Source organism: Pan paniscus, chromosome 20, assembly GCF_029289425.2.
Source record: "Pan paniscus chromosome 20, NHGRI_mPanPan1-v2.0_pri, whole genome shotgun sequence".
Lineage (NCBI taxonomy): Eukaryota > Metazoa > Chordata > Mammalia > Primates > Hominidae > Pan > Pan paniscus.
The window spans coordinates 23275383-23301863 of record NC_073269.2 but is presented as its reverse complement, the minus strand read 5'-3'; the positions used below and the strand labels follow the sequence as shown (position 1 = coordinate 23301863).

Genomic DNA, 26481 nt, shown 5'->3' with positions numbered 1-26481 from the left:
ACCGTGGGCAAAGGTCCTTGGCCTGCAGCTGTGGGGGGCCTGGCCTCCCTGCCCGTCCGTGGCCTTGGCCCAAGTTCTAAGGCCACCCAGGAATCTGAGGGGCGCGGGAGGGGAAGTCATGCAGCCCAGTGGGGCAGTGTGTACCCTGCTCCCAGCATAGCCTGGCCACGCTGTTCTCCCAGGATAATATCTCTGTCCCAACATCCCAGGGCCAACACCAACCTCCTGCAGCTCACGGTCCTGCCTCCCCCGGCCCTCCAACGCCAGCCCTAAGCCAACTGCCCAGCAATACTCTAGCCATCACCCCCGCAGCCTGCAGAGGCCACAGTCAGTCCCCTGACCTTCCTGAGCCATGGATGCCATCAGTCTAGTGCCCCGGATATTCAGGAGAGCCTTCCCACCCTCATGACCTGGGCACCCTGGTAGAGAGGGGCTCAGAGCTGTTAAACCCTCTCCTGCCACCTGCCAGGGGCCCCAATTGTCCTCTTTCAACGGGCACCCCTGTTCCTGCAGCCCCCTCCTGTACCAAGCTCCACCTGGGCTCTGCAACACAGCAGTGACTCAGCCTCATCCCTGCCTTCAGGGAGCCCACACTTTGCTGGGGAATAACAGTGCATCTCACCACCGACTTCAGCACACCCAGGCCTGACTGTAGGGGCCAAACCCCCTCCTTCGGCCTTGTCAACTGCTGGGAGTGGAAGCAGCCCAGCCTCTATGCCGATTCCCTCCAGCTGCCCTGTGCCAGCTGCCGTCCTCCGGCACCCCCTACAGGTGGCCCTGTGAACACAGGCTCCCCGGGGCTGGGTCTTGGGACCTTCCTCATGTCTCTCAACTACACAGGTTCCTGAATCACGTGTCGCCTCGAGGCACAAACTCCCCGATTCTCTGATCCTCCAGTACCTACAGGATGTCCAACAGTTCCATTCCCAGAGATGGTATCGGACTCCACAAGTTATGGGGGTCAGTCCCACAGGGCTGCACCTGTGTCAGATGCCACCTATACTTCTGGCAAGCAGGCTAATAAATTGCGAGTTCCCATGACCCCACTTCAGGTTTGATAATTGCTGGAACAGCTCACAGAACTCCGGAAAATGCTCACAGCCAAATGGAGGAGGCGCACAGGGCCAGGTATGGGCGGGCCGTGAAGCTTCCATGCCTTTTCCAGGCATGCCACCCTCCCAGCCCCTCCATATTTTCCCCTAAACCCCATTTTTTTTTTTTGAGACAGGGTATTACTCTGTTGCCCAGGCTGGAGTGCAGTGGTACAATCATGGCTCACTGCAGCCTACACCTCCTGAGCTTAGGTGATCCTCCCACCTCAGCCTCCCACGCAGCTGGACTACAGGTGTGCGCCACCAAGCCCGGCTATTTTTTGTTTGTTTGTTTGTATTGAGACGGGGTTTCCCCGTGTTGCCCAGGCTGGTCTCAAACTCCTGGGCTCAAGCGATCCGCCCGCTTTGACCTCCCAAAGTGCTAGGATTACAGGCATGAGCCACCGTGCCTGGCTGACTGCCTATTTTTCGGCTTAGGTTCTATGAAGAATGTGTATCAATGTGTTGAAACACTTTGTAGATCTTAAAGGGAGCAGACTGGGTGGGGGAGGGGGGCCAGCCTGCCCAGACTTCCTAGACTCTGGGTAGCATTCCTTCCTCCAGGGTATGGGCAGGACCCTCCCGGAATGAGGGTCTTCAAGGGAGCAGGCAGAGAGTGACCTTTGCCGGCTTTGTGGCTTTTTTTTTTTTTTTTTTAAGGGGAGAAGGGCTCCAGTGTCTCTGACCTGCCTTGGGGAAGAGGAATTCTGATTTCTATGGTTTCCAGGGGAGAAAGGGGCTAGAGGCAGGAGGGCAGGAGAAGGTCGGAGAGACTCGATTCTGAGCTTTCCGATGCCCTGCTCAAAGCGCTGGGCAGGCCAAGGCCCCATAACTTGAGGCTGAGGGGAGTTTCTGTGTTCTGAGCCCCAACTGTCTCATTTGCATATATGTGATTGATTAAATTGTTGGCCACTGGTGATTGAGCTCAATGTCTAACCAAGAACCAAGAACAAACACCAAATACTCTTTCACACTCCCTATCCCCAGCCCTCAGGGTCTGCCCAAGACCCCAAACTGCCTCCCACGTAGCCAATTTTTCATCTGCCCTGTCTGGGTGGCTCAGGTGGCTTGGCCTGTAGTTTTCTTTCAGTGAACTCCTCTTCATGTCTCAAAACCCTTGCCAGCAGCCCCCTCATCTGAGGAGCCTGTCTTGCAGGGGCCCTGCCTGTGAGTTCCCACCCACTGGGGCGGGGGTGTCCCAGTCCACTTCCAACTCCCTCAGACTGGGGCCCCTTCAGGGTGAGGCCTGGACCCAGAGTCTTAAGCCCTCATCCTCCAAGGTCAGGCCCTGTCTCTTGCAAACGTTCCCAACTATCCACCTTTTGGGCCAGCTCCAGTGGTGGAAACTTTCCGGCCTCCAGGCGCTTGTTTTGGAAAGTTCCTGGGGGAGCTGCCCCGGCCTGCCCGCTGGGTTCCCACGCTCCCTTATCAGCGCGCATGAGGGGGGCGCCCTGCAGTGCAGGCCTCATTCCTCCCCTGCCTCGGCCCTGCCCGCCTGTGCGTCCCCTCCCCTTTCCAGCGAACAGCCTCCCGCTCCGGCCCACTCCTGCCAAGCCCTCCTGCTGCAGGTGGGGAAACAGGCCAAACAGGCCCCATCCTTGTGAGCCCCGTGGGGACAGAGTGACTTTGTCCCCCGAGATGGATGGGGGCAGACATAGGGAGCCAGGGGATGGGACTGCCTGGTAGGTGCTGCTGCCCACGAAGGGGGAGTAGGTGGCAGTGTGGCTCCGAGGAGATTCTGGCTTTGGAGTTCTGGTCCTCTGCCTGTTTCCCCTGCAGTGTCTCTGACCCAGACCCCCTACCCCCCGGAGGCCCAGCTTCCCTGCCCAGCTCCACCCCCTGGCTTGTGGCTGGGCTCATGTGTAGCCTCATTGTCCTCTTGTAAAGGGGGAATAGGCAGCCATGAGCCCCTGGGGGCTGCGGAGCGAGCGAGGTGAACCTATACGCGCCGCGCTCGTGGACGCCTGGCCACTTCCGCCAGACGGGGACCCGATGGCCACGGTGGCTCTGGGTTGTCGGGCCTCGAACCGGGGTCTCCAGACGTTGGGCCCCTCCCTCCCAGCGCGGGAGAGGCGGGGAAGGGGGCGGGGCGGGGGAGGGGCCGCAGCGCTTTTCTCCGGAGGTCGCGCGCCCGAGAGCCCGCGCTGTCCGCCGCCGCTGCCTGAGTCGACTGCGCCGGTGAGTGCGGTTCGGGGCGGGGACGGCCTCCGTGGGGACCCAGGCTGGCTTGGCCCCGGCCGCTTAGAGTCCCCGCTGACCCCCTGCTCACCCCGGGCCCCCAGCCCGCCGCGATGGAGGCCGCCGCCCAGTTCTTCGTCGAGAGCCCGGACGTGGTCTACGGCCCCGAGGCCATCGAGGCGCAATACGAGTACCGGACGACGCGCGTCAGCCGCGAGGGTGGCGTTCTCAAGGTGGACCAGGGGGCTGGGGAAGGAGGCGTGCTGGGGAGAGCGGGGCGGCGCGGGGAGAAGGGCACGGGACCCGGGATTCACTGCGCGGCCTGTCTTCAGGTGCACCCCACGTCCACGCGCTTCACCTTCCGGACCGCCCGGCAGGTGCCCCGGCTCGGGGTCATGCTTGTCGGCTGGGGCGGGAACAACGGCTCCACACTCACCGCCGCGGTGCTGGCCAATCGACTGCGTTTGTCCTGGCCCACGCGCAGCGGCCGCAAGGTGGGGGCGGGAGGGGCGTGGTGGGTAGGGAGGCTTGGTGGGAGTCCTTGCGGGCGGGGGCGGGAGCCTGCAGGGGGCGGGGCTCTGCGGGACCAGGGGGGCTGTAGGGGGTGGGGTTCCGCGGGGCGAGGGGCTGCAGGCGCGAGGGACCTGCCGGGGGCTGGAGGCCTGTAGTGGGCGAGGGACCTGCCGGGGGCTGGAGGCCTGTAGTGGGCGAGGGACCTGCAGGGGGCGAAGCTCTGTGGGGCGGGAGGGCTTGCAGGGGGCGGGGCCTGGCTGCAGGCGGACCCCGGGGAAGGGTTTCGCGAGGTACCGGGGACTCCTCGGGAGTCTTACAGGGGCGGAGCTTAAGGTGCCGGAGGTCTCGGGGGAGGGGCCTGGGGGCAGCGGCTTCCGTCCTGGCTGTGAGCCTGGAACTGAAAAATGCCCGAAAGTGGGGCGGGGCTTGAGAGTCTAGGTGGGGCCCAGGCCGGGTCGCGGCCCCTTCACCACTCCCACCCGTCACCTCGCCGTGTCTGCTGACCCCCAGGAGGCCAACTACTACGGCTCGCTGACTCAGGCGGGCACCGTGAGCCTGGGCCTGGACGCCGAGGGCCAGGAGGTGTTCGTACCCTTCAGCGCGCTGCTGCCCATGGTGGCGCCCAACGACCTCGTGTTCGATGGTGGGCGGAGCCCTGGGCCGGGGGGGGGGCGGGATGGGAGATGGGGTCTGGAGGGGCCCAGGATCCGGGCAGGGCCGAGTGTGAGGGTCCCCCCAGGCTGGGACATCTCGTCGCTGAACCTGGCCGAGGCGATGCGGCGCGCGAAGGTGCTGGACTGGGGGCTGCAGGAGCAACTGTGGCCGCACATGGAGGCCCTGCGGCCCCGGCCTTCTGTTTACATCCCCGAATTCATCGCGGCCAACCAGAGCGCGCGCGCGGACAACCTCATCCCAGGCTCGCGTGCGCAGCAGGTGCTGTCCCATCCCGCATCCCTTGCTCCCTGCCACCTGTTTTTCGCCACTTGGTTCCCCCTTTTTGCCCCACCCCGCGAATCCAGGCCTCACTTGACACCCGGGGAACTGAGTAGCCCAGGCCTCTGTGAGTCCGAGAGCATGTACAACCAACTTCCCTACACCCTCTTCATCCTCCCCACACTCTCTCCATCCAACCCACAGCTGGAGCAGATCCGCAGGGACATCCGAGACTTCCGGTCTAGCGCGGGGCTGAACAAAGTCATAGTGCTGTGGACGGCGAACACGGAGCGCTTCTGTGAGGTGATTCCAGGCCTCAACGACACAGCCGAGAACCTGCTGCGCACCATTGAGGTGGGCGAACGCCCGGGTGGAGCGGGTCAGGCAGGGCCAGTCACAGACACAGCTCTGTGCTGACTGCCCGCCTTGCCCACAGCTCGGTCTGGAGGTGTCGCCCTCCACGCTCTTCGCCGTGGCCAGCATCCTGGAGGGCTGTGCCTTCCTCAATGGGTCTCCGCAGAACACCCTGGTGCCCGGAGCTCTTGAGCTCGCGTGGCAGCACCGGGTTTTTGTGGGCGGAGATGACTTCAAGTCAGGCCAGACCAAAGTCAAGTCCGTGCTTGTGGACTTCCTCATTGGCTCCGGCCTCAAGGTGCGTGGGCCTAGGGAGCTGCCGAGTGCAGGAAGGGGGCCTGGGCCGCGAGCACCTGGCTTGTGGGGCCGCAGGGCCTGCAGCTGCTGGGGCTTCCCTTGTACCCACAGACCATGTCCATCGTGAGTTACAACCACCTGGGCAACAACGATGGGGAGAACCTGTCGGCGCCATTGCAGTTCCGCTCTAAGGAGGTGTCCAAGAGCAACGTGGTGGACGACATGGTGCAGAGCAACCCAGTGCTCTATACGCCCGGGGAAGAGCCTGACCACTGCGTGCGTGGGGCACGGGCGCGGGCGCGGGGTTGCCCGGCGAGGGGTGGCAGGGACCCGGGCAAACTCCTGCTGCACTCCAGGTGGTCATCAAGTATGTGCCGTACGTGGGTGACAGCAAGCGCGCGCTGGATGAGTATACCTCGGAGCTGATGCTGGGCGGAACCAACACACTGGTGCTGCACAACACGTGCGAGGTGCGGCGCGGCTTCAGGGGCTGCTATGGGAGGCAGGGCTTGGCCACCGCCCCCATCTCCTGACGCACCCGCCCCGCAGGACTCGCTGCTGGCCGCACCCATCATGCTGGACCTGGCGCTGCTGACCGAGCTGTGCCAGCGCGTGAGCTTCTGCACTGACATGGACCCCGAGCCGCAGACCTTCCACCCCGTGCTGTCCCTGCTCAGCTTCCTCTTCAAGGCGCCACTAGTGCCGCCCGGCAGCCCGGTGGTCAATGCGCTTTTCCGCCAGCGCAGCTGCATCGAGAACATCCTCAGGTGCACCCCAGCCTCCAGGTTCCCGCCCGGGGCCCAGATACCTCCTGGCTAAGCTATGCACAGGGCTTGGGGGGCTGTAGGTGGCAGGGATACCCCCCTTTCTCCCTGTGGGTGTCTGGCTCTGCTAAGCTGTGTGACCTCTCCAGGGCCTGCGTGGGGCTCCCGCCACAGAACCACATGCTCCTGGAACACAAAATGGAGCGCCCAGGGCCCAGCCTCAAGCGAGTTGGACCCGTGGCTGCCACCTACCCTGTGTTGAACAAGAAAGGACCGGTACCCGCTGCCACCAATGGCTGCACCGGTGATGCCAATGGGCATCTGCAAGAGGAGCCCCCAATGCCCACCACCTGAGGCCCTGGTCACACAGTTTCTCGGCTCTTCCTCCCCGCTGCCCCCCACGACCCTACCTTGAAGGCCCCCACAAATAAAGGCGCTGCCACTCAGCCCTCCTTCCACCTGGGGTTCTTGGGGCCTGTGACCTGACTCTGCCTCCCTCTACTTCCCCGACTCTTGAGCGCCCAGCTTCAGTCCCACCCCCTCTGCCCATGGTCATCACCCCAACTCCCAGGGAGAGCCCAGAACCTGGAGCCTCGCTCTGCCCCCAGTTCTCAAAGGTGGGGCTAGATGGGGGCGGGGACGGAACAAGACCACAGGGTGGAGAGTGTGGTGGCAGAAGGCCAAAGAGGGAATCTGAGACAAGCTACCAAAAACCAAAACCAGCTTCCATTTATTGATGGGCCCCACCCCCTGACGTCCTGGGGAGAGGGGCCCCCCAAAGAGCCTTTCTCTCTGGGACAAAATACAAATGGCAGGAAGGGTCCATACAGAAAAGAACGTCTCTGAGGTCCTTGCGTTTTTAATAAAATGGTAAGAGTCTTTCGTGTGGGGCCTCCCAGCTGGGCAAGCCTTGATTGGCCAGGAGTCCAGGTGCCCGAGGTGTGACCTCAGCCCCTCGCCCTGAGCAGGGGCGCTGGGCAGAAGCCTAGGCCCGCAGAGAGGCCCGGGGCTGCCGCCCCATCACACGCTCATGGTCATCCCTGGCGAGTACTGCGGAGAGAGGAGGGGGCAGCGCGCAGGGGCCAAGTTCAGCTCCGAAAGAGGCTGGGACCCGCCCCCAGGGACAATGGGGGACAGGGCAGGGCTGGGTCCTGGGCAGACATGGGGTGGGGACAGGAGGGAACGGGGGAGGGGCGATGCATGGGAAGGCCGCCCTGGGGCGCGGGTCCCGGGGTGGGGGCGGATGGGATCAGGACGGTGAAATAGGAGCGGGAGGTGGTGGGGGGTGGGGAGAGGTTGAGGAGAGGGAAAGGATGCCGCGGCCGCCCCCCCACCTGGCCCGCCGCGGTCACGGTCTTGCTCTGGCCCCCCGGCCGCCCCGCCGGGGCCTGCCCGCCAGGCCCCTCCGGCCCGACGCCGCCGCGGGGGGGGAGTCGACGCAGTCGCTTACGCTTTCGCTCGGGAACGGGTGCAGGAAGGTCCCGGCGGCCGCCATCTCGCCGTCGTCCCGCGGGGTGCCCGGGGCGTTGCTCAGGCCGGCCACGGCGCCGGGGGAACTCTGGGGGCGGCCGCGGTCAGCGCGCAACTCCCTGCCCCGCCCCCTCCCCGCCGCCCCCCCGGATCCCATCCCCGGCAAGAGCGCAGCCTCCTTACCTTCGGCAACCCGTCCATGTCGCCCGAGCCTACAGACAGGGACACACACGGGCACCGGCTCAGACGTGCTGGCGCCATGCCCCTCGGCCTCCAGGGGCCAACGACCCTCGCAAGCTGCCCCCGCCGACGCGCCCCCGCCCCGCACAGCCCGCCAGGAACCCCGGGACTGAGGCCAGGTGGAGGGTTGGGCCTGGGGGGGAGGGGCGGTCAGTGCATCCTCTGGTTTGGTCGCTGGATCCCCCTCCAGCTCGGGGCAGCCCCTGTCACTGAGCGGCCCCCGGGGGGCTCAGGACGCCACTAGACGCCTCCACCCGGCAGGCGGGCTGACGGCAGGGGGAAGCAGCCAGGGAGCGCAAGGGCCCGGAAGGCAACGTGGGCGGGAGCAGGGACGCCCACTCACCCAGGGATCCGTTCACGTGGTGAGGCTCCATCGCGCTCATGGCGGCCATGGGGCCCTCCGGGCCAGGGCCAAGCGGGAACTGCGGGCATGGGGACAGTGTGGGACTCGGGCCACCCATTCCCCAAGTGGGGTCACCGCCTCGAGAAGCACCCCCGCAAGCCCCCACTCACATTAGCCCTGCCGGCGCCCTGCCCGATGGGGTTCATGATAGTGTACATGTTTTCGCTGGAGTTGGTGGAATCTGGGGGAGACCAGAAGGGTGCCAGGTGTGACGGGGTTCCCCCAAACACACCCACCCTAGCACACCCCCACCTCTTACTAGGCCATACCTCCAGGGCTAGGCATGATGGGTGTTCCAGGGGGCCCACCTCCTCCTGGGGGTCCCTGCACACAGGAGACAGGAACCGTGAGAAATGGCCCCTCATCTGCCATCCCACAACCCCTGCCCAGGGGTGACCCAGCTTTGCTCAGACTTACCGTGTAGCTGCCGGGAGATGAGGAGGAGTAGGGGATCTGGGGACAAGGGCAGCTGTGAGCAGTCAGCCAGGCGGCTCACCCAGTGCCCCTCCCACCCCACCCCAAGCCTGCCCACCCAGCCATAGGCTCACCGAGTTTCCACTGGGGCTGGCCCACGGGCCACGAACTCCTGGGCCCCTGGAAGAGACCGCGGATGACAGACTCTGGGGCTAGTCCATGTGGATCACAGCCCTCACCACACACCCCCCACACCCTGCTCCACTGTATCCCCAGACAGACCACAGAGCAGCAGATGTTGCTGGAAAAGTGGCCACCATGAGCTGCCAGGTTCCAATCCCAACCCATCACTGGCCCCAGGAGACTAATTGCTACTTCAAGTCTCAGTTTCCCCTCAACGGTGGCCATGAAATAAACAATATCCAAGGCTGTCCTGAGGATTCAGGACCTGCCCCAGCTGACCCAGCCATGAAGCTGGTGGTGGCCTGCGAACTGCACACTCCTAGGATCCCCCAGGGTCTTACATGTTCATGGCAGGCAGGCCTGGGCCGGCGAGGGAGTTGGGTGGGGGTCGCATGCCACCTCCATAGCTCTGCGGAGGCAAAGGGGCTGTGAGGGGTAGACCGGGGACAGCCCGAAGGCCCCACCCACCAGGGCTCCACTCTTACCTGGGGCCCCACGCTGGCCATGCCACGAGGAGGCGTCACCCTCTGCATTGGGCCGCCCATGCTTGGATGCCCTGGGGTGGGGCAGAAGGAAGGGGACTTGGACCTGGACCATTCCCCAGTGTGGACAGTGGGGAGGCAGCAAGGTCCGGGCTCTGAGAGCTGGAATTCTGATTGATGGCGGGATAGGGGCTGGAGCTTCCCTACTCACCCTGGGCTCGTGGGGAGGGCTCCATGGCGCCAGGGAGGAGGGGCTGGGAGCCAGGGAGGCCTGCAGGAGGCTGCGGAGGGGGTGCGGCGGCACTGAGTGTGGGGTGCTCCCTCCCCGGCCCAGCTCCTGCCCGCCCTCCCCTCATCCCTTTCTCACCTGACTCGGCATCCGCAGGGTGGGCCGGGGGCCCCCTGGGAAGCGCGGTGACATGAAGGGCTGGAAGAGGTGGGCGGGGATCAGCACCTTCCCCCACCCTCTGGTCCCCAAAGCTACCCCATTCCTGCTATGCTGGGGCCCCCGACCTGGGAAGCCCCCTCTCCAGAACCAGCCAGCAAAGCCCGGCCAGCTGGCGCCAGCCAGGACATCATGGCTTGAGGGTGGGAGGGGGCGGCGCTGGGGGAGGGGATGTGTGTGTGTGAGGGGCAGGCACCACAGCTCCTTACCTGACCGTGAGGCCCCATCATGGGGGCGTTGGGGTTGTGGGGGGACGGCTGGGAGCCGGGGGGGCCCTAGGAGGACAGAACCAGGTGGGTGGGGGGGAGTAAGGCCCTACTGGGTTTGGCTGAGGAGGGGAGGGGCTCCATGGAGGCAGAGGGGTGGGCCAGCCTGTGGGACAGGGACCTTGTGGGAAGGCTTGAGGGCAGGACTCAGGCACCAGTGGTCACCAGGACCACTGTGGCTACTGCATCCCCAAGCACCCTGTGCGGACACATGTGCAGGCCAAGCGCACAGACACCCACCCTCCACTGCACTCGGGCCTTCCCTCACTGGCCCCTGAAAGGCCCACCTGGGCACACCTGCGGCACAGAGGACCCTCCCACCCAACTCCAGCCTGCCGGCCTCATGACCTCTGCCCACATGGGACCCCCCACCCTCAAATGCATGTTCAGCCAGAGTTGGGGGCCAGTGGACTCCAGCCGGGGCCATACCTGGAAGAAGCCAGCCGCCATGGGGCCTGCGGCCATTGTGTCACCTGGGGCCATACTCCCCATAACAGGGCTGGGGGCGGCTGCAGCACTCTGTAAGGGTGCGGGAAACCCAGAGGGCCAGGTCAGGACACCTGGACACTTCCTACCTGGGGTGTGCCCCCTCCTCTCTGCAGGTGGCTGGCCCCATGGGACAGCGAGCTGGCATTGGTCAGTGAGCACACTGGGGTTGTCGGCCTGAGGATCTGTGGGTCTGAAGACCCTGTAAGACGCAGGATCCAGTGTCGCCCTCGTTTCTCACAGACCTGCTCCCCACTCCAGACCCATCCCAACTGGCCCTGCATCGTCCTGGCTGGCAGGGCAGCTCAGGTGGGTCCCCAACTCTACTCAGGACCCCCCAAATAAACATACACACAAATATACCGGCAGTTTCAAGAGCCTCCCTGAAGGCTCCACCTTAGAACAAGTGTAGACCCCCGCCCCACCTCACCCTGCCCTTCGTCCAGGAGGGAGGGTGAAAAGCAGGATTCTGGGGTGGGGTCCCCATCCCCCAGCCTCTCTCAGATGGAGAAGGCAACAAGACAGGGTGCTGGAGAGGGGGCTTCCTGTATCTGCCAGAAATTGTGGTGGCAGCCCAGACCTGGCCGGGGACCAAGTTCTAGACCTGTCTGCTATGGGGCCTACAGGGTCTGGCAGGGGGAAGGTGGGGAGGGGGATGTGAGGTGGGAAGGGAGGCCCAGTCTATGAGGGCAGAGGGACACGTCTGGGGACAGGGAGGGGAGAACTTCTCTCCTGGCCCCTGTCTGTATGGTCCAGGCCAAGCCCCAAACCCCAAAAAGAAGGTGATGGGCTCTCTCTGGCGTCAGCCCAAGCCAGCACACAGGGACACTCAGGTGTTTGTGGCATGAACTACAGCCACTTGGGCTCAGAGAGGTTGAGCACTCTGCCTACAGTCACACAGCGTTTCCTGCCCTCAGGGACTGCTGCAAGGGGCCCCCTGCCTAGAGGAGGGCTCCTGGAGAAATCCTCCCTCCCCCTGTGGGGCTGCGGGTTGACCCCTTCCTGCCCCTTCTCTGAGGTTAGTCTCAAGCCTCCCGCCAGGGTCCTAAACTGGGGGAGGGGTTGGAGGCGGGAGCCCCCTAAGCCCACCGTGACGGCGAGCACTCCCAAGGCCCAAAACAAATCCTTCGAAAGCCCTCGTGCCCTAGGGCCCCACTCCTGTGCCACTTTCTCAGTTCCAAACTTCCAGGTCCCCTCTGGGCTCTGGCCCCCACCCCGCCCCCTCCCGCAAACACAATGGCCTGGAGCAGCTGCGCTCCGGTCCACTCCCCGAGGGTGGGGAGGGGGCACCTTTGAGCCCTGTGTCTGTCCACCCCGCAGGGAGGGCAATCCCCTCACGGGCCACAGCGGGTGCCTGAGCGTTTCCTGGTCGGGGACGCTCCACCGCACCCCCCCACCGCCCCCTGCGCCCCGCAGCTTCCCAACTCTAGGCCCTGAGCAGTTAATCCCGGGCGGCGCGCCCTCCCCGGCTGTTGGCCCGGGCCAGACCCCCTACGTCAATCATCCCTGAAGAGGAGCCGGCCCAGCCCGCGTTGCCATGGCGATGGGCTGGGCGCTCCGGCGTTTCCTGGAGACGCCAAGGTCGGCAGGGAGCCGGGGAGGGGCGAACAGAGCCCCCCCGCCCCCCTCCCCCGCCTCGGAGGGCGAGAGAGGAAGGGGCCGCCTCCGTGCAGGCTCGGCGGGCAAGGCGCCCCCAGTTAGAGCGAGAGCAACGGAGGCGACGGCCCAGCATGACGAGTCCCCGCGGGGATTCGGTCACCCCAGGGCTTGGGCGGCCTCCGCCCTGGGCCCTGCGGTCTACGCTCTGCGCCGGCGCTGCCATGGTAACCGCTGCGCGCCTGGGAAGCGCGTTCACGCCGACTCTCCAGCTCCGCCCTCCTGGCCCGGCGGGGGGCGCCCAGAGAGGATGCTAGACCCAGACGGCAGGGATGGGGGCAGAGTCGCCCAAGTCCACAGCTCCAGACACCCCCGGGGCCCCAGATCTAGCGGGACTAGGACAAGGGGACCACACACGAGTAGTGGGACACCATGGGGGTGAACAGCAGTGACGCCAGGAGGGCTTCAGCGTGCCCAGCTCTCATGCAGAGTGCTGGAGGCATCTTCAGAGACATGGGCGCCCCACCCCTCGGGCCGCCTCTGCCTTGCTGGGGCCTGCGCTCTGGCGCACAAGGGGTAGGGGGTGGGCGGGACTGGCGCCCCCCAGACGCCCACCGGCAGAGCCGGCACCTCCCCCTCAGACCCAACAGAGGGGGCCAGGTGGTCCAGCGCAGAGGGTGAAGGGAAGGGCTGCCATCTGCTGCCCCATGACAACAGGAGGCTGCCATCCCCTGGTGTTAGCCAGGCAGCCTCCACTCCAGGCCGGCCTCTGACCTTTTCCAACCCAGAGGGAAAATGACAGCAGAGAGGGAGTGGGCAGCTCCAGATACCTGGCAAGGTCAGAAAGTGTCCCAGTGCCTGGCCCATCAGGCACCCCGACCTGTGCTCCCCGCTCAGAGGAGCAGCAGTGACCCCCAATGCACACACGGCAGAGGAGGGAGAAGGCAGTGAGCTTCCCCCATCTCCACGCAGGCTCATATGAGAGGCGGGGAAATGGCACCCCCCAGTGCCCCAATGGGGGTAGGAGGGCTGTGGGGACCCTCAGAAGTGTGGTGCAGTGGAAAGAGCTTTCCCTTACTCTGTGAGTGACCCTGGACCAAGTGGAGGGTGGAAGGACCCCCAAAAGTGGCCAAGAGCCTGAGTGGAGGCTGCAGCTCTGCCTGTCAACCCCAAACTGCCACCATCCCCAGCCCTCCTCTGGCTGTGCAGCCCCCCACCCCACCTCACCAGCCACAGGCCCAGCAGACCTCCCGCCCTGGAGCCCCTGAGTCCCTGGGGCCAGGACTCACATAGTCCTGGAAGGCCTTGGCCTCGCCGGAGTGCTCGCAGGCCTCTCTTCGGTCAGGCGCCGCGCAGTACAGGTCCCAGAAGACGCTGTGGGCCAAAGGGGAAGATGGTGGCTCCACGTGCCTCCCTCAACCCCCTTCCACAGCCCACCCACAGCAGCCCAGCCCGTACCACCACCAGGAGTGCAGGAACCCAGGGGGCTCCCCCAGCGTGATGTTCTTCTCCCATCGGATCTGCAGGGAAAGGAAGGTGGTGAGGGGGTGGCCCTACCTGACCCTGCCCCACCACCCAGCAGGGTGCCCAGAGAACATCTGGGCAGGGAGGGAGTGGGGAGGGAAGGGTAACAGGGTGGGCAGAGGGCCCCAGGATGTGTGGCAGGTCCCGGCTGGGCATGTGGACCAGATGCCTGGATGCTAGCCCAGGGCCTGGATCCCGCAGAGCCCTCAGTTCCCAGGGCCATCAGAGGGGCAACGCGGGCCCACCCCCTGGATCCCCAGTGGAAATGAAGGACCCCCGGAGTGTGGGTGAGGAGGGAGGGCCAGCCTGGAGGTGGCGGCTTACCTCAGACAGGAAGGTCTGGGCTGACTTCTGGGCACCGATGTGCAGCAGGTACTCATAAACGTACAGCGCCAACCTGTGGGGGCGAGGCGGCCCAGGGAGCTCAGGCTCTCCAAGGCAAGGGCCCACCCCAAAGCCCTTCCATCTCTCAGGAGGGCGGGTGGAAAGGTGGCCTCCCCACCAGCTGCTCAGCAGGGACAGCTCATAGTTATCCATCTACGTCCTGCAGGCCCCTCCCAGGCATCCGTGACCCCCAATTCCGGGCCGAATTCGGCTGTGTTCCACGCTCCCTCGAGGACCAAGTCCTGGCCATGTCCTGCCAACACTGAGACTCCAGAGAGGCCTCAGCGCTGGGGAGGTCTCCTCCATAGAGGAGTGTCATTCCTGAGTGTGTGCGGGGTGGGGACGACCACTGGGCACCCTGGGCCATGTAGTGTGCTCAGGGCCCACCTCCAAACTCATCCCCAGCCTCCCCGGCCCAGGAAGGAAGGAGGGAAGGGGTCCTCCACCCCACATCCCCTGCAGTCCCTGGACCCCATCTCTTCCTTGGGGAAGAGATGCCCATCCACCATGGTGGCCTCAACCCTTTCTGCAGACTGTCCCCAGTCAGGGCAGTGCTGAGCCTGGGGCAGTGTCTGGGGAATGGAGGTGGGGGGCCAGGGGAGGTAGGGCCTGCAGTGCCATGTCTGCAGTGGTGCTGCCCTACCCAAACACCCACAGGGCTCTGCGCGAGTCCCCAGCCTGCCAGGGACCCCTGGACTCACCCTCTCAACCACTGTGCACCCCAAGGGCTTGGACCTGAGTCACCCTCACCCAGCCAGGTGGCTCCAGCACGGCCCTCTGCAGGTCACAGGGGGAGGCCGGACTGTCCACCCCGCTCCAGTCCAGCTGCCACACCAGAGAGCAGAGGACAAACCCCCTATCCAAAGGGTCGCCCAGTCCTGTGGCACCAGCCCTTCTGGACCTCCCTGGAACTGAGCCGCTCCCTGCTCAGAGCTCTTGTACTGTCCAGCTAGGGACCACGAGAGTCTGCTGGGGGTTGGGGGACTCTTAGATTCAAGACAGGGTACCAGAGGGCCAGCCTGAGGCTGAGCCCTAGAGGCGAGAAGCAGGCAGGCCTGGGGGCCCTTCCACAGCCGCCTCCAGCTCAGCTGCGCCGCCCTCTCTGGCTGCCGGCCCCATCCTAAAATAACCTTCCTTTGACTCACGCTCTGCTCCCTCCCAGCCAGGCTGCTCCAATCCTAGCACCCACCACCCATCAGGGCCCCCAGGTCCCTTTCAGATTTCCAGTCCTCCTGTTCCTGCCCCGGCCCCTAGAGAACATGGGGACTTCCTGCCCCCACCTGGTCCTCATGGGCACTGCCCTTGCCCCAAATCTCATCCTGCCTCCCCTCCTTCGTTCATTCACTTCTTCATTAGTTCCTCCAGCATCCATGAAGTGCCTTTTGCGCAGTGCACACACCCGGCCCCTGTCCTGGAGGCCATGTTCTTGAGGGGAGAGACAGAGACAGGCAATACCTGTCAAGAGAGGTGAGCTCTGTGGCAGCTTGGAAGGCGCTGAGGCTACGGAAAGGCAAGTGGGGGGGTGACATCAGGGAGGGGAGGCGGTCCAGGGTGGAGTGCGCCAGGCTCACACTGCACCACATGAGCTGTGAAGGCCACCCCAGGGGCAGGGATGGGGCAGGACACACAGCGCCCAGTGGTCACCCCTGCATCATCACAGCACTCTTGAAGAGACTGCCCCCAGCCCAGGCCCTGCTAGATCCTGACCTCCACCCCTCCAGTCTCCCACACCTGCTCTTCCTCCACTTTCCTGGCCCCGCGGCCTGCAGGCCCACCTGTCTAGCTCACTTCTGTGGCACCCTGGCCCATCTAGAGGCTTCTGAGCTTTTCCCTGTGGCTAGTGGCTGACAGGCCTGCGTCCATCAGTGGAAGGGGAGCACACAAGGCCAGGATGAGCAGGTTCCAGGGGCAGACCGACTAGCCTGGGGAGCCCAGTGCCAACCCACCTGCCAGGTGTGGAAGAGAGTTCCCACCCCAGCCACTTAGGGGTCAGAGCAGGGGGCATGAAAGGCCAGAGTGGGGTAAGACAGAGTTGCAGGAACGCTGGTGAGCGGCCCCGGGAGGGCGGGGGCAGCGGGAGGTCCTGCCGAGGCTGCATTCTGGGTACCCCACACCCAGGGCACGGCTGTCCAAAAGGCCCAGGGGGACTCCTGAAGGAGGGGGCTGCGAAGGGTTCTACCTGCCTTCCTTGTCTCCTGTTCCTCGACTGTCCCCATAAGTGCCTAACCCAGGAGGTGGCCCCCTAGAGCCCACCCCGCCCTCTCCGCCCCCTCCTGCTGTCCTCCTGCCTCCAGCCCCCGCCCCCGGCTACCAGCTCTGTCTTCTCCTCTGCTCTCCCTGTGTGGCTGCCCGTCCTGTTTTGATGATGCCTTCAAGTAGGGGCTGTCCAGAGGGTGCTATGGCCTGACCTTCCCCAAACTTGGGATTCCCTGTTCACTTGACATCTAGAGGCCCAGCCTCGACACCCTGAGCCCCCACCCCTTCCCCATTCTCCCCCTCCCTGCTCAGAGACTGTCAGCTTGGCCTTTACACATGCATCCTGTCCAAGGAGCCTCTGGTGGCGTGCGCACAGGCGTGCACCTGTGTGAGATCCACCCAGCTGTCCCCAAACATCACTGCGTTTAAAAAAACACCGAAGGAAATCTCTCTCCTGACTTGGGCCCCTCTCCCCACCTCCACTGCACACCTGGGCCAGGCCACCCACCGTCTCCCAACTGGATTACGACAGAGTCCCCTCCAGGTGCTGCTCCCCCCACCCCCATGTTCCTTGTTCAAACCCTCCTGTGCCGCCCCCCGCCCCGACCCACACACTGGCTGCCCTGTCACCCCAGGGCCTCTGCGCACTGTTTCCCTGCCTGGGGCACTTCCACCCAGAGACTCCAGTGTCACCTATCGGGGCTTCACTGTCACATGGAAGCCCCCACCCTGCTCCGTCTCCTCCATCTGAGAGTCTCTGTCTTGGGCCCCCAATGGAATGTAGCTTGACGTGGGGCGGGGACTTGGAGTCTGCTCACTGCAACGACCTTAGAATGGAGCTGGGCATCCTGGGCCCCAGTCACCCCAGTGAATGAACAAACCGGCCCGGGGACCCCCTCCTGGGATGCCGGGAGGATTAGGCGAACCATGGGGTAAGTACTGATGAAGGTCAGCAGCTATTCTGTCCACACTGAGGATTTGGGAGTTTATCCTGGGAGCGATGGGAGGCCAAAGGAAGTTTTCGGTTTTGCTGATTTCCCTTCCACATTGGTCCTTTTATTTTAAACAGGATTCAGTCTCCAGGGAAGAACTGTGGGTTGTTATTGTTTTGGGTGAAAAGTTTTGAAGCCTGGCTGTTCGGCCAGGGAGTTTTGGGACCTACAAGGTCCTCCCCTCCCAGAGGACTGCTCCGGGGGCCAGGTCTGGGGGCGCCACCGGTTGGGGCCCTGAGCTCAGTTATAGGGAAGGGCTCTGGATGCAAATCACCCATGCCCTCTGCCCCCCACCGGCCACCTGCCCTGGGCCAGTACAACCTCTCAGGGCCTGTCACCTATGAGGGCTCCCTGTGTCACACAGGCAGGTGGCCAGAAAGGAAAACGGGGAGGCACCCGGAAGAGCAGCAGGCAGCTCTCCCTGCAGAAGGAACACAAGACTCGGAGGACATGGGGCGCCTGGACCTGGAGCGAGCATGAGGCTGCGCAGGGAAGCAGAGCCAGGATGGGGTGCTAGCGCCTGGTGGCCTGAAATGTACCACAGCTACCACCGTAATGACGCGAGTTACCATAATTACCCAGAATGGCTGCAATGGATGCTCCCTGCTCAGCGCCCTCCTAGACACAGATGCTGCTGGGGCAGGAGACACCTGCCACTCATGGCTTTGTGTCACCTTGCCATCCGTCACCAGGTCTCACTCCTGACCCTCCAACCCTCGCCGTCCTCCCTCCCCTCTGCCAACCCTAAAGGCCAGGCCTCTGGCAGCTTCTTGGCAAAGTGGCGGCCTCTCCTTACTACCCTCCACACCTGCCCCTCATAGCCATTTCCAGCCAGGGGCCAAAATGACCACGTCCAATCGTGAATCCCATCCCTGGCTTACCTGCCAGGCTGATGAACAAGCCACCGACATCCATGTGCCGGCTCAAAATCAAGCCCGGGAGAAACCCACGAGCTGCCAGGCAACACCAACCATGGCTGTGATTCATGGACCTCTTCTCAACCTGCCTGGCAACACTTGAGTGCTGAAGGATATACACATGCCCCTCTTCTTGCAAGTGGCCCACTCAGACCCCAGCCTCCCTCAGCCCACTCTGCTGCCCCTGCACTCCACAGTCACTGCCATCTGCTGCGAGCCCCCGAGGGCAGGCACCCACCAGGTGCTCGGTCCCTTTCTGGAGCCAGCTGGCCGAGACCTAGTGTAAGCCAGGGAGGCCTGTAGGCTCCAAGGGCAGCCAGAAGGGGCTCAGGATTGGGGCCAGAGAGAGAAGGAAGGATATGCAGCGCCTCATTTTTAGGAGGCATGAGGCTCATTGCAGGAAGAAAAGTGCAGTGCTGGAGAGTCGAGGTTTGGAGCAGTGTAACCTCTTCACCCCATTTCACAGAGAAGGAAACCGAGGCCCAGAGGCAGGAAGTGGCTTGCCCGAGGCAGATACTTCCTGAGAGCCGCGTGGCTGCCCCGGCAGGTGCTCTGCCTACGGGCTCCCACCCAGTCCTTGCGAAGATCCTGAAAGATGGGTCGTCCACATTTCACATGAGGAAACTGAGGCCTGGGGCTGCCTCTGAGAGCTCATCTGTGCCAGAGAAGCTGAGTTCTCATCAGGTGGCTTCCTCTCCAGGGCCCTGGTGTCCCTTTCGTTGAAATGGGTGCATGCGGCCATCTGGCGTTTTCCAGGCTTTCTTTCATAGAGGAACCTCACCTCCAAACCAACACTTATACGAGACCCTCTCCGTGAAATGGAAGCATGCAGGCTGGCTCTGACCAAAGATGGGCGCTGCAGCCTCCCCACTGGCAGCTGAGGGACTTCCGAGAGCCTTGAGTCCCGAGGCCAGTGTCCCCAAAGCACCTCTGCTGGGCAGGTTGGGGAGTGGGAGGACAGTATGGGAAGGGGGCCAGGAATGCAGCTAACCCCCTCACCCTACCACCCCCGGCTCAAACCTATGAAATCTCTTCCTTCTTACTTGGGTCCAGGCTGCCATCAGCTCTCTTTCACTGTTTTTCTTTTTTGTTCTTTTTGAGACGGAGTCTCGCCCTGTCACCCAGGCTGGAGGGCAGTGGCGCGATCTCAGCTCACTGCAACCTCTACCTCCTAGGTTCAAGCGATCCTTTCACCTCAGCCTCCAGAGTAGCTGGGATTACAGGCACCCGCCACCACGCCCGGCTAATTTTTGTATTTTTAGTAGAGACAGGGTTTCATCATGTTGGCCAGGCTGGTCTCGAACTCCTGACCTCAAATGATCCACCCACCTTGGCCTCCCAAAGTGCTAGGATGATTATAGGCGTGAGCCACCACGCCCGGCCTCCCCAGCTCTCTTTCAGACAACTGTGTCCACATCCCCAGGGCCTCCCAGCCTCTGTTCCTGACCCCATAAGCCCCACTCCACCTGGGAGCCAGAGCGCACTTCTGCACACACAACCCACTGGGGCCCATCTGGCACTCTTGCAGGCTGCCTCTTCCTCCACCTGGGCCCAGCCCCAGCTCCTTTTCCTGGTTCCATATCAGGGCCTTTGCACTTGCTGTGCCCTCCACCTGACATCCCCTCACCCTTCGCTATCTATCATCCACTTTGCTTTCTCCTGCTAACTGGATACCTGCCTCCCTGCTGGGGTGGGGGCTTCTTCAGGGCCACCGACCCTGCCATCCCGACCGGAGCCTGCCTTCCCGACTGCCACACCCAGGGACACCCAGGGCAGATATGCTGAATCAGTGAACGATCCCGATTCCCACTGGGTGGGTGGATGCCTCCAGAGCCAGCAGCTGCCTGGAGACACACAGGAGACAGACCAGGGGTCCAGGGGTGACCATGGCAGACACCTCCTGCTTCCGACCTGAGCAGGAGCCAGAGGCCAGTTTCAAAAAGTCTTTGGGCTTAAGGGTGCTTGGAAATGGAGCTCATCTTCCTAACTGCACACAGGCAAGGGAGGCCTGACAGTGCAGTCATTTGCCTACCACCTTCCAGCCAGAAGAGCCTCTTCTCCAAAATGACCCAGAGGCTGGGCAGAGGGGACAGGCATCTTTGTGGAGGGGTGGGACATCCCAAGTCAGCCTAGGCAGAAGAGGCAGGATGGGGGACACTCAGCCAACGTCCAGGGCTCCTCTCCAGCACCCAGACATTCAAGTCCTCACTCCTGGCCTGGCCCTCAAGGCAGGTCCTCATGGGACCCCTCCCTGCTGATCCAGCCTCCTCTCTGCTTGGGTGGCCAGTTCCACACCACGGGCCACTCCAGGTGGCTCAACTTCAAGGATCCTGGAAGTCCCCCATCAGCTATGACAAGACTCCCGTCCTCCTGGGCACTGTTTTTTTGTTTTTTGTTTTTTTTTTTTTGAGATGGAATCTGGCTCTGTCGCCAGGCTGGAGTGCAGTGGCGTGATCTCGGCTCACTGCAACCTCTGCGCCACGGGTTCAAGGGATTCTCCTGCCTCAGCCTCCCGAGTAGTTGGGACTACAGGCGCCCACGCCCAGCTAATTTTTGTATTTTTAGTAGAGACGGGGTTTCACCATGTTGGCCAGGATTGTCTCGATCTCTTGGCCTCGTGATCCGACCGCCTCGGCCTCCCAAAGTGCTGGGATTACAGGCGTGAGCCACCGCGCCCGGCCTCTGGGCACTTTTAACAACACTGCAAACTGCCCCGTGCCCTTCCTGCGGGACGGTCGCTGCTCCAAGCACCTTTCAAATGCTTTCCACCCGGAGAGCACACTCGGCTGACTCCCCACCCCGAGAGACCTCAGCCCCACCACGACCCTGCCTCCATCCGCACGGTGGAACCTGCCCCTACCAGCTTCAGAGCGCCTGGTACCCACGGCCTGGAGCCACGCCCAGAACAAAAGGGGCCCTCAGTATGCACTCTTCAGTGGTATCAAGAGAGCGGCTCCGTCGTCCCCACCCGCCCCTGGACTGTGAACCGTGCGGCTTCCCCAGGGGCCCCACACAGCTGCTGGGGCCAGGGCAGACAGGTGGCCGCGCGCCCCTCCAGCCGCTCTCCAGCTCTACCCCAGGCGACTGGGGTCCCCGAGCCGACACTCTTGTTCGTCCCGGAAAACTTCGCTGACCTCGATCCCCATGCGTCCGCAGCCTCGCGCACCCACGTCTCGAGGAGGCCTCGCGACCCCCGAGACCCGCTCGGGGATCTCGCGCGCCCCCTCAAATCTCGCGCCCTCGGGTTTCGCGCGCCCCCGCCAATCTCGCGACCCCTGGAGCCGCTCCGGTCTCGCCCGTCCACTCCCGTCTAGCGCCCCTCGGGTCGCCCGCCACCTCTCAACTCCGGCGACCCCTCAGGGTCTCGCGCGCCCCCCGCCAATCTCGTGCCCCTCGGGGGTCGCGCGCCCCCGCCAATCTCGCGACCCCTCGAGCGCGCTCAGGCTCCGCGCTCCCCGCCGCCCGCGCCCACGTGCCCCGCGCGGTGCCCGCCCGCGCCGGAGCCCACGGAAGAGCGCGGACGCCGAGCCCCGCCCCCGGCCCCGGCCCCGCACTCACTTCTCGCGGGCCTGGCTGTCGGAGGGCACGGCCGAACCCTTGCCCCCCTTGGCGTACATGCTGCTCCACGCCGCCGCCGCCGGGGCCCACACCTGTCAGGCGGCGCCGCGGGCCGCGCTCGCCGTCGCCATAGCTACCCCGCGCCCCGGGCCTCACCGCCCCGAGCCCCAGGCGGGCACGGCAGGCATCGTCCGCGCGGGGGAGCTCCAGACGGCCGCGGCGGCGGCGGCAGCGGCGGCTCCAGCTCCGGCCCCGGCCGCAGGGTGGCTTTTTTTCCTCCCTTTCCTCCGCGCGGGCTGTTCCGGGAAACGCGCGCTCCCCTCCTCCCGCCGCGCGCGCCCCCGCCCGCTGCCTCTCCGCCGCCCGCGGGCGCAGCTCTTAAAGGGGCGATGGCGGGCGCGCGGGTGGGTCCCGCCGCCGGGACCGCGGGCGGAGCGCGCACGCGCAGTGCCCGCCGCGGGGGGTGGGGGCGCGGCTACACACTCGCGGGTCAGGATCCCGGACGGCCACCCAGGGACGCACAGCTGATCGCGGCTGCACACGCGCGCGTGCACACACACGTTCACTCACCTCAAATGGAGCCGGCCACCCACATTGTTGTACACCCAGCCACACACATTCGCAGCGACACTCAACATAGCGCTCCACACAGCAAAAGTGTACCCCGCTGCTGGAACGACTGCGGATAGCCCCATAAAGCCTCAGGCAGTGACACTGGGTGTCTCACCCCGCAGAGCTACCCACACTCAGCAAGGGTGGGAACCACCGCACATACAGCCCGCCCAGCGACACACATACACTGCCACACACCCAGCTCACAGTGGCCGTCCTGGAACAACTAAACACAGGCCACCGCACACAGGCACCCAGCCTCACGCAGCCGCGCGCTTATGCAAGGCCGTGCCACAGCTTCCAACAGCCGTGGACAGAGCCCACGGAATTAACTCACAGTCACCCTGGGGCGCACTATCGCGGCCTCCTGAGAACCATACCCTACCCAGCTCCACAGTCACAGGGCCTGCGGACACTCAGCGTCTCGCCCGAAGTCACACAACACAGACACAACCGAGGCACACAGACACAAAGCTCCTATAGTATCCAGGCTGTGGGAGCCACCTGGCACCACCCCGAAGTAATACCCGGTGACAATACTAGGTGCTGGGTGACTGCTGTTCGGGCTTCTCAGCCTCGGTGCTGTAAGCTGTAAATGGGGCACATCCCACCTTTGTCTGCGGGAGTCAGGGTGCAGGCAGTGGGTGCCCTTTTAGGGCCCTTCATCCCCCCACCAGGGGTGTTCAGAGAGGGTGGGGGCGGATACTGAGGCAGGGACCCCCGCAGGGCAGGGATGCCCGGGTACCAGTGGGTCGTGTGTGGATGGGCAGGGTAGGGGAAGGCGGTGCGGTTGACTCTGGGTCTAGATGTTTCTGTGTTTGCCACGGCTATTCCTCTTTTTTCCTAGGCAAGCCCGCGTGTGTGTGTGCAAACACGCGGCTCCCGTGTGAGTGCACGTGTGCATCCTTGTGCGTGGGGGGCTGGCAAACACCCAATAAATTATCGCTGTCTCGGCGACTGTCCCTGGCTGCGCGGTGGCAGTTGTGGGTCCGAGTCGGGCCGAGTCGCTCAGTGAGGTTGCGTGCACAAGTGTGTGCCGAATGTGCACGTGTGTGTCTCCGCGCGTGGGTGGGCCGCCAGCTCCCTAGGACCTGTGTGTGGCTCTGTGCTCACGTTTCGTGTGTGTGTGTGTTTGTGTGTGAATGTCTGGATGTCTCTCGCTGCCAGCTGACCCCCCAGATGCCTCCCCGATAGAGGCCGCCCCCCAGTACGTGAGAACCCCCCGCCCCCACCCCAAGCCTTCTGGCCGGCGGGAAGTCGGGAGCCGCCGGGGCTCCAGACCCGCGGAGAGGAAGGGAAGGGCAGGACCGGCCCCAGCCCCGCCTCCTCCCCGAGGGGCCTCGGCGCGGGAGGGGGGACGCCAGCCCTTCCCACTTCCTGTCCAGCCGGCCGCCCCTTCCCCCAGCTTCCTCTCCCGCGGGCCTCCGGGCCCCGGCTCGGCGGGGTAGGAGGGGCCCGCACAATTCCGCAGGGCCTCGGGCTGGCGACGGCCCCGGAGCCTGGGGGACCACGGGGGGCGTGGGCTTCGGCGTCCAGGTCACTCCCATCCTAATGACCGCTCCCACCACTGCCCCCGCCAGCGCCTACTCCTAATGAGGCACAGAGAGGGTGTGGCTCACCCAAAGTCACACAGAGCCTTGGTGACAACCGGCACTCCCGGGCCCGGCAGATGCCCCTCCTGCCACCCCCAGTTTAATCTCCCAAAGCTCCGTGGCTCCCCAGGGCCCTGTGTGCCCTGGTTGGTCCCTCGCCCCCTGTGAGCCACGGTTCCTTGGGTCAATGTGAGTCTTCACCCCATTAAACATGTATTGAGCGCCTACTGTGTGCTGGGCTCCGGAGACCCAGCCGGGACACGTTGCTACCTCTTGGAGCTCAGAATCTGATGGGGGAGGCGGACAGTCAAAAGCTGGCGAGTCAGTCGGTTAATTTCAGGGAGTGCCACGTGCGTGAGAGGGAGGGGACCCCTGGTGACAGGACGGGCGACGGCGGGGTCGGTCGGTCTCCCGGGGGAGGGCGGAGGCGGAGGGAGGGAGGGAAGGAGGGAGGGAGGCTGAGGCGCCGGCGGCCCAGAGAGCTGTGATGGGGGAGGCGCAGAGGGCGGGAGCGAGGAGCGCGGTTCTCATGGCAACCGGGAAGGATCTCCAAACACAGCCTGGGCGCTGGCGGAAAAGTGCGAGGGCAGCGGGCCCTGGGTCCCACGCGGCGTCGGGGAGCTGAGCCGCGCGCACTCCCAACCAGGGCGCACGCCTTGCGGGGGCAGAACCCGCAGAAAGGGACCCCTCACCCACGCGAAGGACGGGCAGGGCGGGGAGGAAAAATTATTAATAACGGGGAGAGGAGGGGTGGATTTGAAAGACCTGGAAGTGGAATGTTCAGACTGTAGTCACAGTAAGGGCTAAGGCCCTGAGGTGGGCACACGGCGAAGGCGCTGGAGGCAGAGCCAGGAAGCGGCCGTGGCCGGGGCAGGGTGAAGAAGAGGGGGATGATGGCAGGGAAGGCAGAGAGCTAGACCACGCCCAGAGGGGAGGGGGTGAGATTTTTTTCTAAGAGCATTAGGGAGCAATGGGAGGGTGTGGAGCCGCGAGGAGAGGATGGGATCTACGTCACGATTTTAAGAAGCTCCATGGGAGGCCGCACGTGGTGGCAGCGTGTGCCTGTAGTCCCAGCACTTCGGAGGCCGAGACAGGATGATGGCTTGAACCCAGCAGGTGAAGGCTGCAGTTAGCTGTGATCGTGCCACTGCACTTCAGCCTGGACGACAGAGCAAGACTCTTACTAAAAACTAAAAAAACCGGCCGGGCGCGGTGGCTCATGCCTGTAATCCCAGCACTTTGGGAGGCTGAGGCGGGCGAATCACCTCAGGTCAGGAGTTCGAGACCAGCCTAAACAACATGGTGAAACCCCGTCTCTACTCAAAACACAAAAATTAGCTGGGTGTAGTGGCGGGCGTCTGTAATCCCAGCTACTCAGGAGGCTGAGGCAGGAGAATCGCTTGAACCCGGCAGGCAGAGGTTGCAGTGAGCCAAGATTGCACTCCAGCCTGGGCATAGAGTGAGACTCCGTCTCAAAATAGCAACAACAAAAACTAAAAAAACCTAAGAAGCTCCGTGGGGTTGCCAGTGAGATCAAGGTGGCACAGAAGGGGCAGGGAGGTTGCCCCGGGGAAGGGGCCGAGGGCAGGTCCTCGGCTGGGTCTCTGCTCCTTGGGGTGGACAGTGGTGAGTCACCCACCATGGATGTCCCCTAAATACGGGTCAGGGCCTGTGCCTGGAGGAGCCCTAAGAAGAATCTTCTTTTAGGGCAGGGGGGTTGCCAGGAGAAGGGGCCGACTTTACCCTCACCCTGGATCCACCCTGCACAGTCCCACCCATAAGCCTTTGCGCTAGCGGTTCCTGCCGCCTGGAACGCTTTTTCTCTGGCTTCTGGCCTGGCCTACTGAGGCTCCTCCTTTGGCCAAGGGTTCCTCCTTGGTCCTCCTGGGGGAGGAGGCCAACTCCTCCTCTTCCTCTTCCTCTCCCTCCTCCTCTTCCTCCTCCTCCTCCAAGCCTTCCCTGGGCACTGCCCCCGCAAGACTGTTTCCGCACAGTCCCTAGTTGGACTTGGCAGTATTCGGATGAAATAACGCATCCCGTCCTCAGTTGGCCGCCTCCGCCTTCCTCTGGGTCCTGTCTCCTTGAGGACACAGCAGTGGGGGGGCCCACGAGTACTCCCCATTCCGGCAGAGGAGGCCGGGTTGGGTTTTCCTGCTGGTGGTTTTTCTTCTCCATAGGTGGCGGAAACGGCCTCCCTCCCTCCTCCTCATTAAAGTGGGGGGCCCTGGGAGGGGCCAGGACTGGGGCTGGCGCCCCCTGCAACCCCTCCCCAGCCGTGCGTGCGTGGGAGGCGGCCACAGCTGGGAGCCGGGTCTGCGCTAGGAGACCGTTTCCTCTCAGAAGCTGTAATTATGGGTAATTTTCTAAATGCAACACAAAAATTAAAACCCAAACAACACCAGGGTGGGAGCAGCCACAGCAGCTGGTGAACACGAGGGTAGGTCGAGGGTGGGGGGTGGGAGGAGCTGGGCCTTTGACTCAGGAAGGCTGGGGGGTGGCCAGCATGGGCAGAGGGGTGTTCAGACAGCCTCACTCCTTGGACAGCCAGCTAGGGTTTCTGAAATGGGGATTATACCCCAAGACTAGTTGCC

At 64.0% G+C, this 26481-nt stretch overlaps 2 protein-coding genes across 15 annotated transcripts; one reads left to right on the top strand and one right to left on the bottom strand.

Moving 5' to 3' along the window:
• Positions 1-2633: 2633 nt before the first annotated feature.
• Positions 2634-6576, top strand: ISYNA1 (inositol-3-phosphate synthase 1). Of its 2 annotated transcripts, XM_003817771.6 has the most exons (11): positions 2634-3269; positions 3374-3502; positions 3602-3763; positions 4293-4425; positions 4522-4715; positions 4920-5069; positions 5152-5367; positions 5478-5642; positions 5723-5836; positions 5916-6133; positions 6280-6576. In XM_003817771.6, the coding sequence occupies exons 1-11, from the start codon at positions 2994-2996 to the stop codon at positions 6482-6484; spliced, it is 1962 nt and encodes a 653-aa protein (XP_003817819.4). In that variant the 5' UTR covers positions 2634-2993; the 3' UTR covers positions 6485-6576. The 2 variants fall into 2 exon arrangements, with proteins under 2 accessions (XP_003817819.4, XP_003817820.3); XM_003817772.6 differs by lacking the exon at positions 3602-3763 and having other exon boundaries at positions 3169-3269.
• A 258-nt stretch (positions 6577-6834) lies between these two features.
• SSBP4 (single stranded DNA binding protein 4) lies at positions 6835-22471 on the bottom strand. Of its 13 annotated transcripts, none has more exons than XM_034946646.2 (18): positions 22257-22339; positions 13964-14036; positions 13574-13635; positions 13405-13489; positions 10463-10552; positions 9977-10042; positions 9690-9749; positions 9534-9603; positions 9326-9396; positions 9182-9249; positions 8792-8837; positions 8661-8696; positions 8513-8567; positions 8354-8424; positions 8184-8262; positions 7784-7812; positions 7581-7688; positions 6835-7180 (listed from the first exon to the last, which is right to left on the bottom strand). In XM_034946646.2, the coding sequence occupies exons 1-18, from the start codon at positions 22322-22324 to the stop codon at positions 7151-7153; spliced, it is 1167 nt and encodes a 388-aa protein (XP_034802537.1). In that variant the 5' UTR covers positions 22325-22339; the 3' UTR covers positions 6835-7150. The 13 variants fall into 13 exon arrangements, with proteins under 13 accessions (XP_034802537.1, XP_034802540.1, XP_034802541.1 ...); XM_034946649.3 differs by lacking the exon at positions 22257-22339 and adding an exon at positions 21687-22059; XM_034946643.2 differs by having other exon boundaries at positions 6972-7180; positions 7465-7688.
• Positions 22472-26481: the final 4010 nt, after the last annotated feature.